General features: G+C 41.7%; 1 protein-coding gene across 1 annotated transcript; it reads right to left on the bottom strand.

The window, feature by feature from the left end:
- Positions 1-12479: 12479 nt before the first annotated feature.
- LOC148871242 (uncharacterized) lies at positions 12480-13115 on the bottom strand. Its single transcript, XM_088970019.1, has 2 exons — positions 13042-13115; positions 12480-12957 (listed from the first exon to the last, which is right to left on the bottom strand). The coding sequence occupies exons 1-2, from the start codon at positions 13113-13115 to the stop codon at positions 12480-12482; spliced, it is 552 nt and encodes a 183-aa protein (XP_088826145.1).
- Between the last annotated feature and the right edge of the window lie 5151 nt (positions 13116-18266).

The following is an 18266-nucleotide window of genomic DNA, read 5'->3' on the forward strand; positions in this document are numbered from 1 at the left end:
CGACTACAGTAAGTTACAACAGACATAAGAAAGAAAAATAGCATAAAAAAGGACAATAATGCCTTTGTTAACTAATTCTAACAATTCTAATACTCCTTATTCAACCTGGAGCATATATATATCATAAAATTCCAACTTATTACAAATATAATGCATCCTTAAGCGATCCACACTTTTAGTAAAAATATCAACTATTTGGTCATCAAATTTAACATAGGGAGTAAAAGCCTCTCCACTTGTCACTTTCCCTCTCACAAATGACAATCAACTTCAATGTATTTAGCTCTTCCGTGAAAGACAGGATTGGAGGCAATATGTGTTGCAACTTGGCTGTCACAAAACAATTTAATGAGCTGACAAATTGTGATATTCATATCTTGAAAAAAAATGTTTCAACCAAACTAGTTCATAGGTAGTATGGGCAATTGCCCTGTATTCGGCTTTAGCACTATTCCTAGCAACCACACTCTGCTTCTTGCTCTTCCAAGTAACAAAATTTTTGCACAAAAATGTACAATAACCTGTAATAATAGACTTCTTGTTCATTGGAGACCCTGCCCAATCTACATTTGAGTACCCTACCAGAGAAATATCTCCCCCTTTCTTATACAAAAGCCCTCGACCAGGAGCACCCTTTAGATACTTCAACTCCCTCATAACACCATCCCAATGAGCAATTATTGGATTCTGCATGAATTGACTAAGGACTCCAAACACTAAAGGGGATGACAAGCCTAGTGATGTAAGATAGATCAACTTACCTACTAGTCTGTGATACTTTATAGGATCTTCACATTGGGATCCATAGGAATTTCAACTGGCTTGGATCCCAACAACCCAATTTCATCCAACATGTCCAAAACATACTTCCGTTGGGACACAAAGATTCTCCACTTCAATCGACCTACCTCAATTCCAAGAAAATACTTCAAGGTAACTAGATCTTTAATTTGAAAGTGTTGCTGTAGGAACTGTTTCAATTTATCAATTCCATGTATATCATTGCTTATGAGAACAATATCATTAGCATACACTACTAGAATGATTTTCCCAGATGACAAGTCCTTACTAAACACAAAGTGATCAATACTACATTATTTCAAGCCAAAGTCTTGCACTACACTACTAAAATGACCGAACCATGCCCACGGTGATTGCTTCAGTTCATATATAGCCTTCTTCAATCAACACACATTTCTTGACTCCCCTTGAGCGGGGTTGCTCCATATATACCTCATCTTGAAGATCACTATGGAGAAAAGCATTTTTAACATCAAGTTGAAATAGGGGCCAATCAAAGTTGGCAGCTAAAGAAATGAGCACTTGAACAAAACCTATTTTAGTCACAAGAGAGAAGGTTTTTGAATAGTTCATACCATAGGTCTGAGTATGCCCCTTAACAACAAGTCGAGCTTTGAACTACTCAATATTGTCATCTTGACGGTGTTTAACTATATAAACCCATCAACAACCAACAACCTGTTTTCCAAGTGGTAAGGAAGTGATATCCCAAGCATTATTGGATTGAAGAGAATGAAATTCTTAATCCATCGCCTTCTTCTAGTTAGGAGATGAGAGGTTTTCCTGTATAGAACACAATAGAGAAACAGAGGATAAAAGGGAAATTAAGCGTTGATGTGAAGGAAACAACTAAGCAAAGGAAACATATCGAGAAATGGGATGATCTGTGCAAGTACACTTACCCTTACGAAGAGCAATAGGAAGATCAAGATCTAAGGATGGTGGATCTATCAATGGAAAAGACTATGGTGGCATGTCAAAAGTTGGAGCTAGATTAACTACTAGTAATAATTTTGATTGTCTATCACGTCTAGAGTACACTCTATTAATAGATGTTCAAATAGGCTCTTCCATAGTAGGCAAGGGAATAAAGACATCACCAGAGCTAGAGGGAAGAGAAATAAAAGGAGAAGGTTCACGTCTAGAGAAATAGGGTAAACTTTCAAAGAAGGTAACATACGAAGCAACAAATTCTTTTCATAAAATAAGATCATAGCACTTATAATCTTTTTGAGTACGAAAGTAACCAAGAAAATATACTTAATAGCTTTGGAGTCATGTTTATCATGGCCTGAACCCAATTTGTGAACAAAGCACACAACCAAATACACGAGGAGGAAAAGAGAAAGGCAAAGTGGAAGGAAATAAGATAGAGAAAGGTGACTCACCATCTAGGATTGAAGAGGATATATGGTTTATAAGAAAACAAGAGGTGGGAAATGTATCACTCCAATAGATTTTAGGGACTAACATTTGAATCAACAAGGCCCGAACAGTTTCAATCGCATGATGATTTTTCCTCTCAGCCACACCATTTTGTTGAGGAGTGTTTGAACATGAGGACTGATGTATAATACCATGAGAGTGAAAATAAGATTGAATTATTATGAATGTATTCCTTGGAATTATTAGAACGAAACACTTTAATGCATACACCAAACTAGACCTGTTCATGGGTCGGGTGGCTCGACGGGCTTGAACACACAAATGAGCCCGCGGGCTTAACCCTGGGCCAAAAAGCCCAGCCCGCAATAAATTCGAGCCGGGCTTGGGATTTTCCAAAATAGCCCATCCTGGCCCGACCTATAGACTAAACTTAAAAAACACTAACTCCCTAAGCCGAACCTCTCTTCTCATTCACATCTTTCCCCTTAGCTAAACCTCTCTTCTCTTCAGTCTTCACATCCTCCTTAGCCCTCACACTCTCAGGCAGCCACACAACCGGCAAGGCAGCAAACATTCACCGGCGCAACAACTCCGGCAGTGAGTCCTCTCCTTCTATCATTCTCTCTCTCTTTTCTCTCTCTCTCTCTCTCTTTCTCTCTCTTTCTTTTTCTCTCATTTTTCTTCTCACTTCTCTTTCAAATCTCAGACATCGACGGCAGCAGTGAGTTCTCTCTCTCTCTCTCTCTCTCTCTCTCTCTCTCTCACACACACACACACACACACACACACACACACACAAAGATGCGAACTGACACACTTTTCACTGTTAAAATCGCAACTCACAGTCATCGCGAACTCAGCTCCGGTGAACACAATCACCATCGTGCTTTGGTCTCGGGCTCGGGCCCAAGTTGTAGGCTTGTTGGTCAGGCCAGGCTCGGGCTCAGGCCTAACATATTTCTATTCATGAAGAGTAAAAGCCCGACCCATGAACAGGTCTACACCAAACTAATTCCTTATCTTAGCATGAAAAGATAGAAAAATATAGAAAAATTCTAAATGATCCTTCGTTAAGTAAGCATATATATATATATATATATATATATATTTTTTTTAATAGTCATCAATAAATGTTACAAGATATTTGAATCCATTATAAGATTACACACTACTAGAACCCCAAACGTCTGAGTGGACTAAAGCAAAATGACTTAGAACTCTCTTATCGTCCCTAGAACAAAAGACACTCTATGATGTTTACTTAACTGGAATGACTCACAATCTAGTTGAGTTACAAACTCCAAAGTTGGAACTTGCTTTTTCAAAACACACAGAGAATAATGACTAAGATGGCAATGTCACAGATGTGGTGTAAGAGAGGAATGAAGAACCTTTTAAGGACCATGGTCATCCAAGTAGTACAATCCTCCAACCTCATGACCGCCACCAATCGTCTTCCCTGTTTTGAGATCCTGAAAGACATAATATGAAAGATAAAATGTTATTGAACAATGAAAGGTTTGAGTAAGCTTACTTACATATAAGAGATTAAAGGGAAACTTGGGAACATAAAAGATAGAGCATAAACTAAGGTTGGAACCAAAAGACACATTACTGGTATCGGTAATAGCAGGAGAAGAACCATCAGCTAAGGTAACGGTTTGAGAGGTAGAGGGTGATGACAAGGATACAAACATATCTAAAGAGCCAATCATGTGGTTTGAGGCTTCAAAATCAATTACCCAAGGTAAAGGAGAAGAACTAGAAACAAGGCAAGCAATACCTAACTTCACAAGTGTAGCAGTGGTAGAACTATAATAGGCAGACTGGTGAAGCTTTTCATACTCCTCACATGAGATTGAAATTGTTTTTATCCTTACCAACATTGGAAGTAGAAGCATCTTCAACCACACTAAGACTCACAAAGTCACATTCCACCATTGCATGGTTAGCCTAAGAAAATGGATGATCGTAAAGATCATAACAAAAGTTGATTGTGTGACCTTTTCATCCACAATGTAAGTACTCACAAACTGAACCATGACTACTAACACTACTACCATCACCACCTCCTCGTGCACTTTTAGGCGCACAACCATAACCCCTCACATTACCTCCACCTCTACCACGCATATTTCTACCAGGAAAACCTCCTCTAGAAACCACCATGGATGATCTCTTTGAAGGTGGGGGATGATCACTATGTATATTTGAGGCTCTCCTTATGCGAGAGAAAACCTCGAACAAGGATGAAAGATCATTACTCCTTAAGATTATTTCCCGTATTTGTTCAAATTCAGACATCAACCCATATAAAAGCCTTGCCACATCTAGATGTTCTCTTTGTTCTTGTTGAGTCTTCAAATCAATAGATAGGGATTGATAAACATTGAGTTCATTCCTTAAGCTTTTTAGAGAAGCATAGTATTCTTCAACACTTTTATCCCCTTGTTGAAGAGAAGAATAATTTTGGTATAATTGGTAAATTCTTGTGACATTGTCTTGTTCAAAATACAATTGCTTGGCATAGTTCCTAATCTCCTTAACCATGTCTAGAAACATAAGGTTTACACTAATGTGATTCTCCATACTATTCCAAAGGGATGTCATAATTTGGACATTCTCTTATACCCATTCATTGTACCCCTCTGATTCACTTTTCAATGGACCCTCTGTGATGTACTTCAACTTATTTCTTGCAATGAGAGATACCTCAACCGACTTGGCCCATGGGATAATTAGTGCCATTGAGTTTCACCGTAGTTAATTTAAAAGTAATGAAATCTGATTGCACAACTACGGTAGGTTATTTAGTGCTACTATTTGATGAAGCCATGAGTGAGAAGAGATCACTGATTTATCACCTAGGCAAACTTTCAAACAGCTGGTATGCAACAACTATAACACACCTTTTTTTTAGGAAAAACATCATCCCTCTACTTTAGAAATAATTGGGAAAGATTGCACACTTACCACAAGGTATCACCACACCACAAACCACTACAAAATCACCACACATTGAGGAACACCTACCTTACAACTTTAGACATCACAAGGCTGCCCTCTTCGAAATGCTGAATAGAGGTTTTTAGAAAAACACCACCAACTCACACAACAATGCAACTTGAGGCATTAAAACCTCTTTTCCAAGTGGGCGATCAATCATCTTAAGTCATTTTCCTCTCCAACAAAAAATAGAGAATATTCTCTATTCTTAGGGCACAAAAAGTTGAGATATGAACAATGTCATGAACAGTACAGTCGACCTCAAGGCTCTGCTACCATGTTCCAACTTTAATAAATAAAAGAAAAGGTGAAGAAAATTATAGGAGAAAGAAAGAGAAGAAGATAGAAAGAGAAATACAATAAAATGAGAACAAAAGAGGAAGACTAGCAAGGAGAAATCTAATCTTCTCTCCTTATTGTCGACTCAAGTTGTATTAGCATTCTACTAAATCTGAAATGACTACAATAGCCTTAGGTAAGTTATAACAAGCACAAGAGAGAAAAATAATATGAAAAAGACTTAATGCCCCTATTAACTAATTCTAACAATGTCAAATGGATCGAGGTCATTCTTGTCATTTAGAAAATTGTTTCTGGCTCATGTATCCTACTTTTGTTTGTAACAAATGAAAACTTGGCAAAATAGAGGTATATGATTCATAAACCCTTCTGACAAGGGTTTTCGAAGAGATTTTGTAGGGTAGAATAAAAGGATGTTCTAAATAGTTCCCTTGAAATATATCAAGATTTTATAAATGTTTCATTTTCTGTGTTTTTTTTTTAAGATTAAGGGTCCTTTTGGGTGAATGTCATTCCAACAGGAATAGGAATGGGATTTTGATTTTGTCCAACCAAATAGTTGGAATCCGAATAGTTCATTCTAATTCTGATTCCGAGCCCCTATTCCTGTGAATCAAACGGGACCTGAATTCTTTTACAGGCAGTTTTTTCTTTTCTGTTCTTTCAAATATGCAAAATCAGATTTTATTTAATATTTTGAAACAAATAATTCATTCAAAAATTCAATTTAAAAAGAAATAACTTATATCCACTCATGTCAATTTGGTTATAAGGCATCCCTCCTTTTGAGGAGCCACAAGTTCAAACCGCAAACATGCAGGTGACATGAAGCAATTGGGCCTCATGCCATCTTTTGTAGGGTATAACTCACAAACCCTCCAAGTATAGGGCTGTCAATGGATCAACTCTATTCAATCAAGTGATTATATCAGTTTTGGTTATGTGGTTTGCCCCAATTAATTATTGGGTGGGGCCAATTTTTCTGTTCTGAATTGATTATGTAGGCGATACTATATAAAGGTTTGCTAGTTTTATTGTAGTTTTTGTTATATATAATATTTCATATTTTTAAAAAGAGTAAATTCCACAAATAGTATATAAAATAATTTTAGTTAGGTTAAAACAGTATTGATTGTCTAAATCTAATCCGTTTATAATTAGATTAAATATGGACCCACCCCTATTTCATCATCCTTACATAATTGGAAGCATTATCTATGATTATTGGTACCACATTTTTCTATCTAATTTCTTCCATAACATCATCTAGAAGCTTAAACAACAATTTTGCATTTATAAATTTCAAGAATCCAGCCCCTTTAGGACAATTAATCAGAAAATTAGTCAAACTTCAATTTGAAATATTTTTCCACCCATTTGTCATTATCAAGCACCCATGTTTTTCCTATGATTTTTTAAAATCATTTATCGTCTTTACCACCTAATTCAAAACCCAAGTAGGCAATTCATGAATGGTGGGAGGTTTAAATCCTCTTCCATATGCACCAACAACTTCAAACATGTTAAAATAAGAAGGGGAATTGGTTAAATTAAATGGCAAGCCATTTTCAAAGAAAAATCTCCCAATCCACAAACCCTATTTCTTTCTTCTTTCTTCTAATGATGGTTAGATGTGGTTTGCTTCTCACATGTACTTGCATTTTGACCAAAAATTGTTGGGATGCACATGTGAGCAGGTATATGAAATGAGGAATGAAAGAGAATCCCACATTGGAAAGACACAAAAAGTGCAAAAGACTTATATACAAGAGTGGCCCATAACTCAATAGCTTAGGTTTTGGGTTGTAAGTGATGTTCATCTCTTATATACAAGTCTTACACATGTATGAAGCCCTTGGTTTTGACAATTCCTCATGGTCCATGACCCCCTTCGAGACCTAATGGAAACAACAAAGTGGTCCATAGGAGAGCCCTTACACCCCTTAAGCTTGAAGTGATGCCACTTCCACTAAACAAATTTCCTTGTGCCTCTTCACTTTTATGTTTTAATGATGCCTCACCAATGGACTCTAGCATAATAACCCATTCTTCGAATTTCTTTCATTTTCTCTACAATTTTTTCTTGATTTTCTTTAAACTTTTGCAAGAAATCTTTGATTTCTTTTACCACTTTTGAAGCCTTTTTGCATAGAGATACATTTTGATGAGTCCCTACAAGGTGTGCTTTCATTCTTTTCTATCCCCTCCTTGATTACTCCTTTTGACATTTCTATACAAATGTGACAGAGCAAATAAATTGATAATAAAAAAACAATTAAAATAAATAATTCATTAGAGAAAATTTAAATGGTTAAGAAACAAAAAGAGATAGTAATATAACTTGAAGAAATTCAAATTTCTAGTAATCATCAATTCATCATTATGAATTAAAAGAGAAAGCATAATCCCAATGGATGACTACTACAATAAAGCAATAGTCTTTCACCCTTAACACAGGTAATTGGTAACTCCCTAACTGGTTCGTCTATTGATCTATTTAGTTTCTTCTCTCGTCTTTGACTATCTAGCTTCTAACTTTTTACTCTAATTCCAAAATAACATAGAAAATGTGCCCTAAGCTTATGGGGTTTGTACACTTTCCTTTAACCCCAAGTTTACCCTTATAAAAATATAATTATTCAGCCTTGAGTCCACTGACAGTGCCAATACTTGGGGCATAGGCCTTAGGGATGATGAGGCTAAAGGCCCAAAGGCTTATGCTTCTACCAACTCGAGGCCCAAGCCTTGGCTATAGAGGAAAAGGCCACCAATAGGGATGGAAGCGAATCGAGCTTTTCATAAAGTATTCAAGCCGAAATATATAATAAATAATTTTTATTATATGTATAGTAATATATTTATTTTTATGTATAATAATAAATATATTTTATAATTCTTATTTTTGTATGTAAAATAAAAACAATTTTTTATATGTATAATAATAAATATTATATATAATATTTTTAATTTTATATGTATGATAATAAATAATTTTTATAATTCCTAAATTTTTGTTTTAGATAATAAATAAATATTTTTATTTTGAATTCTTAATTCAAAGTTCTAGTAATCATCAATTCATCGTTATGAATTAATTTTTATTTTTTATAGGAAGCTTGGCTCATAGTTGAGCTCTAATCAAGCCAATTTCGAACTTGCGAGCTTTTAAGCTTAGCCAAATTCGAGCCTGACATTGTTTTGGTGAACTGAAAACTTGAGTGCTAGAATGCTAGTGAGCAAGTAATCGTGCATACTGAGTCTTGGGGGTTGATGCCCTTATATAGCTGACCTAGAATCTTCGTCCCGTGACATTGGTATCCATTCCACTTTGGTAGGAGAGTAACGTGTCAATTAATGAGGTTTATCGTTTCCCTCCAATTTGAATGAGGAGAAGATAAGGCCTACGATTACACGACGTGATCCCGGGAAGTTCGGAGATGACTGGCGACCTTCTAGGTTCGGTTACGTGATACCTCGGCATGTGTGGCTACCAAGGTGCTTTGGTACTGAGGTGCTCTGGTATCGAGGCACTCTGGTACCGAGGTGCTATCATGGCATCTCATGCCGATCTATCGTTTGGCTGGCAGGCCGCATCCACATGTCCCTTACTTATTAGGTCGGGCCAAATCACCCATCATCAATTGCCCCCCACTCCCCGTGCCAAGGGTCCCGACCTATTATGGGGAGTTCATGGTGAGCCTAGGTGGATTTGGCAAGATTTTCAGGTGGTTCGGAAGGGGACCCTTTGGTTGGACCTATCTAACCCGTTTGGCTCGACTAGGGAATACTCAGATCGCGTACCGGGTATGCGCGGACGTCACACCATTTATAAACTCCGCGGACATCAAAACACGCACTTAACTAATTTTGACCTCGGATGGTGTGCAGCCGGTTTTCATGGGAGCTGTCAGATCGTGTAGATCTCGACCGTTGAGCTCCAATTGCGGTGCCTATAAATAAGGGCCAGAAGGACCCATTTTTCTCGCCACATATTGCATGCTCGAGTTTGTTGAGGTCGCGCTTCACTTCTTCCAGTTCGATGTCAGTTGCCTTTGCACCCGAGGTCTTTTCACTTCCTTCGGTCTTCTTGTTGAGTTCGTCTCTCCTCGTTTCCATTTCCTATTGTCTTCTTCCTCTTAGTTCAATATGTCTAGTTTTAATTTGGGTAGCATTTTTTATGAGAGTGGAGAGTTCGTCGGGGCTGAGGTGGGCACCTCAGCACAGGCCGCAGAGTCTGACCCTATCGAGGTGGATACCTCAATGCAGAGTGCAGACTCCAACCCGCCTGAGGCGGACTCACCTCAGCAAGAGCACGAGGTCTCCGGCAAGGGGGCCTCCACTTCGCATCGGGCTCGGGGACCGGACAGCTTCGGCCCTTCTATGATGACGGCTGACAGGCTTCTGTCCCTTGTAGCTCGGTGTAGGCTGCTCGATAGCCTTGTATACAGTATTCCCTTAGGTAGTTTTCCTTGGGATCACGGTCATAATGAGATTGTAGTGTTCGAGGAGCAGCTCATAGCCAAGCTGTGATTCCCACTTCACCCTTTCATCATTGAGGTCATCAAGTTTTTTGACATCGCCATAGATCAGCTCCATCCCAACTCGATTCGTAACATTGTAGGTACCCTCACCCTTTTCCATGACTTTGAACATCGGCATCTTTTCTTCGATCTGCTCCATTAAAACGAATTATACCTGTGTTCTCCTCGAGCACATGCAAAGTTATTACATGTTTCCCCGTCCTGGCTACAAAATCTTGAACGAACTCCCAAACAAAGTCCCTGCCTGGAAGAGGCGCTACTTCGTAGTCCGTAACACTATGAGGTGGTCGTTTCCAACTCACTAGAGGCCTGCTATTCAGGACCCCGATATCAGGTTGGACAAACAGACATAGGAGGAAGTCCGATCTTGGGCGAAGCTTGGGTTGAAGTTCGAGAACTTCATGACCAAAGAAAAACTCATACAAGTTGAGCTGAGTCCTCCTAGTAGGTTGCTATCATGATTGTCGTACTTGCTTTCTTCTTCATGGTTTATCTTGATCTTGTGATTTAAACTGTTCGTTACTTTTTGCAGGAGCCATCACTGATATCCCTGTTGTTGAGCTCTTCGAAAGCATGAAGAAGGGGAAGAAAAGGAAGGCCTCCAAGAAGGCCCATCTCCATGAGGCTGCCACCACTTCTAGTGTCAATATTGCTTCCCCCGAGCATCCTCCGGTTGCCGAGCACCCTCCGGTTATTGATTTGGTTAAGGAGGACCAAGGTAGGGCATCTCACCTACCCGAGGAGGCCCCGGTGTCCAAGACCCAGCCCACCCAAGCGGCCACTCCTTTGAGAGATGACACATCCCAGGAAGCTCGAAGCATTTTGACTCTAAAATTTGGTCTCCTCAAGAGTAAGGACGCGGTTTTCGCTGAGGAGGTCGCGCATTGGGCCGATTTGCTAGTGGCTCAGCTCGAGGCCAGGGTGGCGACTCATTGCATGGTGGTACGTACCTGATCTTTGGACTATACTTTCTATTACTTTTTCTTGGTACTTAGATTTTGTTTCTTCCTTGGCAGGTGAACTCCATGATCCATTCTCTTGCCTATCAATCCGAGGTGCAGCTGAAGTGAGCCCTCTAGGCTGAAGAAACCTCCCGAAGTGCTTAGCATGAACTGAATTTAGCTCACGACGAGATTCATAAGCTAGAGAATGATGTGCGAGCTCAAAAGGAGCTGATCGTGCTGCTGAGGGAAGAGAAGAAAAGGTTCAAAGAGGAGAGGGAGGCCCTCCAGAGGGAAAAGGAGAACCTCGAGGAGCTTGTGAAGGAGCGCACGGAGATCTTCACCGAAGCACTGAAGGAGGCCAAGGTCAAGGCAATCAAGGAATACAAGTCTTCAGAGGAGCAACACAAATTGTTAATCGAGACGGGCACGACAGCCTACCGCAAAGGCTTCAAACTTAGTAGGTGGCTGACTCGGCGCAAATTCTCCCAGCTCGACCTTAGTGTTATCATAACGTCCAAGGTCACCGAGGAGATGGCCACTGAGGCTGCCAATGACCTAGACTCCAATGAGGAGAGCGACGATGACCTCCTCAGTGACAAGACAACAGAGGAGGGAGATGGAGATGGTGCTGTTGAGGATCACATGGAGACCGACTACCTGTTGGTGCTACTATTGGGGATGAGGAGCCCCACATCGACTAATAACTATCTGCCTCTTTTTTTGGACCCCCGTACATACTGGATGTCTCGAGTCTTCGAGCTTGGTTGAGTAGTTGAAGTCTCTTTTTTTTGGCATGTACTTCGAACTTCACTTTATTAATGCAATACAATAGTTTCAAAACTCCTTGTTGTGCAAAATTTTTTAAGTATGGATTACTCCTGAAGTGCCGATCTGATGACCTAAGCCTAAGTAGGAATAACTCGATTTTGTTGTACGCCGAAGTGAACAAGCACTGTAGGGTATATGCCAACCTGTCTACGCATGGGCCACTTTATTTACCCATGCCAAAGCGACTGGGTTTTTGGTTGCCTATGCCGAAACGATTAGGTCTTAGGTTGCCCATGCTGAAGAGGCAACTGGGTCTTAGTACACTTATGTCGAAGAGGTGACTAGGACTTATCTGCTCATACCGAAGAGGCAACTGGGTCTTATATTGTGCCAAGGTCTTTTGTCAATTCGACACCATAGCCCTTAGGCTCTAGGAGTGACTTATAGTCCTCTCTCCAATTCGACGTCCTTTTGACTAGCTCGATGGTCTTGTGGACTTAGTAAATTTTTTTGTTGTGTTAAAATTGGAATCGTGAGCTCATAGATAGTACCTCCTCAGGTTGTTGATGTTCCAAGCTCGAGGTACTTGTTTTCCTTCCATAGTCTTGAAATCATATGTGCCTTCGCCAAGCACTCGTCTCACTCGATATGGAGCTGACAAGTTCGATCCGAGCTTGCCCATGTCGGACTCAAGTACCATTACCTTGCAGAGCACCAGGTCACCAACTTGAAACTATCGCTTCTTGACCCGGGCATTGTAGTACCGGGCTACTTGTTGTTGGTAAGCTACAGTCCAAATATAGGCCAAGTCGCGTACTTCTTTGATTAGATCCAAGTCAGTCCGGAGCTCGTCGTCGTTCGCCCCTTCGTTATATGCTTCAAGCTGCAACATTGGCACTTTGATCTTTGCTGGAATCACGACCTCCATTCCATACGTCAGGTTGAAGGGCGTTTCACCAGTCACAGTCTTGATGGTCGTTCTATAGGGCCAAAGGACACTAGGCAGCTCGTCCACCCATAACCCTTTAGCTTGCTCCAGGCGAGCTTTCAGTCCACGGAGGATAGCCCTATTTGTCACTTCAGCCTGTCCATTTGCTAGTGGGTGTGCCGTTGAAGTGAAGTTTTGTTGAATCTCCATCTCGATACACCAATTCTGAAATTTGATGTCTTCGAATTGCTTCCCGTTGTCCAAGATCATCACCTTGGGTATTCTGAAATGACATACAATGTTCTTTTAGAAGAAATTCTGCACGTTTCGAGCTGTAATGCCTACCAACGGTTCAGCCTTCACCCACTTTGTGAAAAAGTCCACTGCTACGACCAAGAATTTCCTCTGCCCGGTAATGGACTGAGGATGTTGATCTCCCATTGTGCGAAGGGCCACAGGCTGGTTAAGTACTTCAGATCAGCAACAGGTTGATGAAGGATGTTGGTGTGCCTCTAACATTTGTCGCATTTCTTGACGAGCTTGAGTGCATCTGCCTTCATGGTAGGCTAGTAGTAGCCCTGCCTCAGTGCTTTTTGGGTGAGCGCTCTGCCCCCCAAGTGTCCTCTGCATAGTCCTTCATGGATGTCATGAAGTACTAGTTCAGCTTTTGAAGGTCGCAAACAACATAGGTAGGGGAGATAATCAACGAGGACGTACCGAGCTGATTGAAGCTCTACCCTCCGAGCTGCATTGTGTTCTGCTGGTAGGGTCCCATGGAGCAGATAATCAATGAGCGGGTTAATCCATCTCGGTTTTGCTTGCAACACGGGAATGACCTCTTTTGCCCCCTCGAGAATATTGTGCCGAGACAGGTCTTCTACATGTACAATTCGCATTGTGTTGTCACTGGTACTTGCCAATCATGACAGGGCGTCGACCTCAGCGTTCTCAGACCTCAGAATCTACCTGGTGAAGCAAGAATGAAAGCCCAGTAGGATTTCTCTGACCTTGGCCAGGTAAGCTGCCATGGTTGAATTGCAAGCTTCGTAGTTGCCGTTAACTTGGTTTACTACCAGTTGAGAGTTGTTGCCTGATAGGATTTCTCTGACCTTGGCCAGGTAAGCTGCCATGGTTTAATTGCGAGCTTTGTAGTCGCCGTTAACTTGGTTTACTACCAGTTGAGAGTCGTTGCACATGACAAAGTGCTTGACACCCATTTCTTTTACTAAGTTTAGCCCGGAAATTAGTGCCTCATACTCCGCCTCGTTGTTCGACGCCTCGAATCCGAACAGGAGAGCATACTCTAGCTTCACCTCGCTCGAGCTGTACAATATCAGTCCAGCACTAGTTCCTGGCTGGTTAGACGAGTCGTTTACGTGGAGGATCCAAGGCTCCTCGTCCTAGGTCATTCCTACCTTGACCAAGACTGATGCGGCACTGGTTGAAGCCTCCGATGCGTTAGCTGGCTCAGTTAGTTCAGGGGTCGACATGCTGAACATACACTCTACTATGAGGTCCGCCAAGACTTGGGCTTTGATCGTTGGACGTGGCTCGAACCAGATGTCGTATTTGCTTAGCTCGACAGACCACTTCGTCAACCTCCCTGATACCTCGAGCTTAAGCAAAATGTGTCTCAGAGGTCCGTTGGTGAGGATGACAATGGTGTGGGCTTGGAAGTATGGACATAGTTTCCATGCTACTACTACTAGAGCGTACGCTAGTTTTTCAATGTCGGGATGTTTGGTTCCACGTCCTACAAAACTTTACTTATGTAGTAGACTGGTCGTTGGACCCGGTCTACTTCTCTGATTAGTACCGAGCTAACCACCTCGTCACTCACGGAGAGGTACAGCTTCAGTTCGTCTCCTTCCTTAGGTCGTGTCAAAATCGGGGTGGTACTTAGGTACCTTTTCAACTCATCAAATGCGAGCTAGCACTCTTCATTCTATGCAAAGTCTTTGTTCTTTTTTATCGCCTTAAAGAAAGGTAGGCACCGACCTGCCGATTTAGACATGAACTGGATGAGAGCGGTTACCTGGCTAGGGAGTCTTTGAACCTCCTTTATTTTTTGGGGCGGTCTCATATCTAAAATGGCCTTGATTTTATCCGGGTTGGTTTCGATGCCACGTTGGTTCACTATGTAATTGAGGAACTTACCTGATGTGACCTCAAAGACACACTTGTTCGGGTTAAGTTCCATGTTAAATTTCCTAAGAATTTGAAAAACCAAATTCAAGTCATTGATTAAAGAATTGGAAAACTGGGTCTTCACAACCATGTCATCAACATAGCACTCTATTTTATTGCCAATCAAAGGCTCAAAAATTTTATTTACAATTCGCTGGAAAGGTTCTCCAGCATATTTTAAACCAAAGAGCAAGGCAATCTTGTCTTGGTCGGCTAAGTCCATCCTAATCTGGTTGTAGCCAGAGTAGGCATCCATGAAGGTTAGCAACTCGTGCCCCGAGGTCGCATCTAATAGGCGGTCTATTATGGGAAGGGTGAAGCAGTCCTTTGGGCAGGCTCTATTCAAGTCGGTGTAGTTGATGCACATGCACCACTTGCCGTTGGACTTCTTCACCAGCATGGGGTTAGCAACCCAACTCGGGTAATGGACTTCCCTAACGAAGTATGCAGCAAGGAGCTTCCCGATCTTCTCATCGACTACCCTTTACTACTCCGGGGCGAGGTTGCGTTTCCTTTGTCTAACTGGCCTGATAGTTGTGTTTGGAGTGGTTCGCTTATCAGGGCACCGATTTGGAGAGACTTCATCGGTTTAATCTTAGAAATCGGTATGTGAATTGTCTCCTCCATCGGGGCAGCTCGCTCCTCGCTCCTCGATGTAGTTCATTGGTTGCTCTAGCTCAACATCCTCTGCCAGTTTTGCCTTTCCTTTCAATGCAGCCACGTATAGGGGTGTCCATGAAAAACTGAAAAACCAAATTGAATCAAGAAAATCGAACCACAAAATGCGGTTAATTGAACCTGTCATTTGGTTTCAGTTTGGAATTTTTGAAAAATCGAAGGACCGGTTCGATTTTCGATTAACCTATAAAAAACCGACGGTTAACCAAACTGGCCGGTATATATATTTATATGTATATTTTGTATATATTTTTAATATATGTCACATATTTTGTATGTATTTTATATAAATACATATTCATTATATATAAATATATACTTATATTATATTTATAATGATCTATTTACAAATATATTATATATTTTTAAAATATTTATAATATATTATATATCATTTATTATTTATAATATAATATTATACATATATTTATATAATATATATTATAAATATAAAAAACCGAAACCGGTGGTACTAGTTCGGTTTCGCTTTGGTGAAATAAAAAAAAAAACGATACCACCGGTTCGGTTTACAAAAAGGGGCCATGGTTCGGTTAACCGAACCGTGGACACCCCTAGCCACATAGTACTTCCAGGACTCGAGCTGGTCACCTCGTACAGCCCCTATTTCGTAATCCGTCGGGAACTTTATCGCTAGGTAGTATGTCGATACTATTGCACATAAGACGTGCTGGATGGGCCGACCTACGATCGCGTTGCAAGGGGGACGAAGTCGTGACCCCCAAAAAGGCATGCTCGAATCGTACTATGTTCGGCCATGTTCCTACATCTACTGGTACTATGATCCGACCAAGGGGTCTAACTTCTTATTCGCTGAATCCCACCAAGGGTGTGTGTGTTGGCTCCAAGTCGCTTTGCTTCAGCTGTGGCCTATCAAAAGTCCCTTTAAATAGGATGTCGGCTGAACTGCCTAAGTCTACCAGTATCCGCTTCACTTCGAAGTCATTGATGACAAGTTTCACCACAAGAGAATCGTCATGAGGGTACTGTATCCCACGCACGTCGTCCTCGGTGAAATAGATAAGCTCTTCTATCTAATGTTCTGGTGGGTTTTCTACTTCATGCCTTAGCTCTCTGAATGAGGTCTTCCCTGTTGCTGTAGTGCACCCCGCCACAATGGACCCTTCGGTGATCATGTTGATCACCTCGAGGATTGGTCTTTCTTCTGGTAGCTACCGAGATGGCTACTCGTTTTGTCTGCTTGACTTTGGAGTGTCTCTCCTCCGATCTCCTTGTCCTTTCTCTTCGTGCAAAATGTAGTTCTTTAGGTATCCGCGATGAATGAGCTCTTCGATTTCATTGTAGAGGTTCTGACAGATCTCTGTGCTGCGGCCATGGTCCCAATGAAAGTGACAGTACACATTTGGGTTCCTAGTCATTGGGTCTCCTCGTAGCCTAGGTGGCCATTTTGACGAAAGAGGAGTCCTTAATTGCCATTAGGATCTCTCTTCGCTTCACGTTGAGGGGAGTGTAGTTGGTTCTTTCTACAGGAGGGGTCTTAGATTGCCGACTCGACTTGTGGCTTCGGGAGGGGGACTTACTTCTTCTCCTTGGTGACTTGCTCTTCTTCCATTTGTGTTTGTTGCTGCTCGTATCTTCTTCTCTTTTTCTCTTCTCGCCTTGTTGGTTTTCCGATTTCTGATTGAGCTCTTCTTTCATACTTATGAATCTCTCAGCTAATGCGAGAAACTCTGTAATGGTCTTCGACCGATTCACTCCGACGTACCACCTAAACTCCTTATGTGTGACTCCTTTCTGAGTTGCGGTGAGGTGTACTGTTGGGTCAGCTCTGGTATCTGTAGGCACGTTTCATTGAAAGATTTGATGTAGCTCTGGATCGGCTCGCCTTCCCTCTGCACCATGTTCAGAAGGTTTTCTTGTGACATCGGACACTTCTTACTATTGATGAAGTGGGCTATGAACATGTCCATGAACTATCTCCAACTTTTGATGGAGCCTAGCATGGGGTTCCTGTACCAAGCACGGGCTGATCCTTTGAAAGTGGTGGAGAAAGACACACACATACACGCTTCATCGGCTCCGACGAGATGCATTTGAGACTGGAGCGTGTCTACATGACCATTTGGGTCATAGGATCCGTTGTACTTGTCCAACAGAGGTATCTTGAAATCTTTCGGTATCGGGACTACTAGTAGCTCGGGTGACAAGGGGGATTGCTAGCTCAACAAAGTTGGAGTTGCTCGTGTAGACACCAAACTTACCTCTTCCCTTTCCTTGCTCTGCTCCAACGGTTGGTTGTTCTTCGCTGGCAGACTGTTCTTGGCTGAGAAACAACGAGTCTTGTGCCGCTGCCACTGTTGCTTCTTTACCGGCTCGACGTTGGTGCTATTGACTTCTGTATGGTTAGACACTTCGATTCTAGTCCACTCTCGCTCCCGAACACTACCGTGAGGTGGATCAGGGTTCCTTCTTGCTGCTTCTTCTTGATCTCGAGATTGGCGCTGGCTGCTGTGGGGTGTCAGGGGGTCCTGTCTTGAGCCCACACCCTGGGCCTAGAGCTGGCAATCATTGCGTTGTGATCCATTGTTCTCGAGCTGCGAATCTTGTTGTTGACTGGCCCTCTCGAGCTGGTTGGCTCCAGGCCTATCCTTCGAGTTCCCCCTTTGAGAGATTGGGGGAGTGTGCTGCCTGTCCGTCCTACCCAGAGGTGGGGTCCGACCCTTGTGGGGGACCGGTACCTGCGAGGTC

The sequence above is a fragment of the Nelumbo lutea genome, chromosome 2, assembly GCF_056320005.1.
Source record: "Nelumbo lutea isolate HS-2025 chromosome 2, American lotus-T2T, whole genome shotgun sequence".
NCBI classification, from domain to species: Eukaryota; Viridiplantae; Streptophyta; class Magnoliopsida; order Proteales; family Nelumbonaceae; genus Nelumbo; species Nelumbo lutea.

Bases quoted from the DNA above. Each gene is read 5' to 3' on its own strand.
- LOC148871242 (XM_088970019.1), bottom strand. From the start codon at position 13,115: ATGGGAGATCAACATCCTCAGTCCATTACCGGGCAGAGGAAATTCTTG. The intron at 12,958-13,041 runs GTGGGTGAAGGC...ATGTCATTTCAG, and splicing joins GCAGTGGACTTTTTCACAAA to AATACCCAAGGTGATGATCT.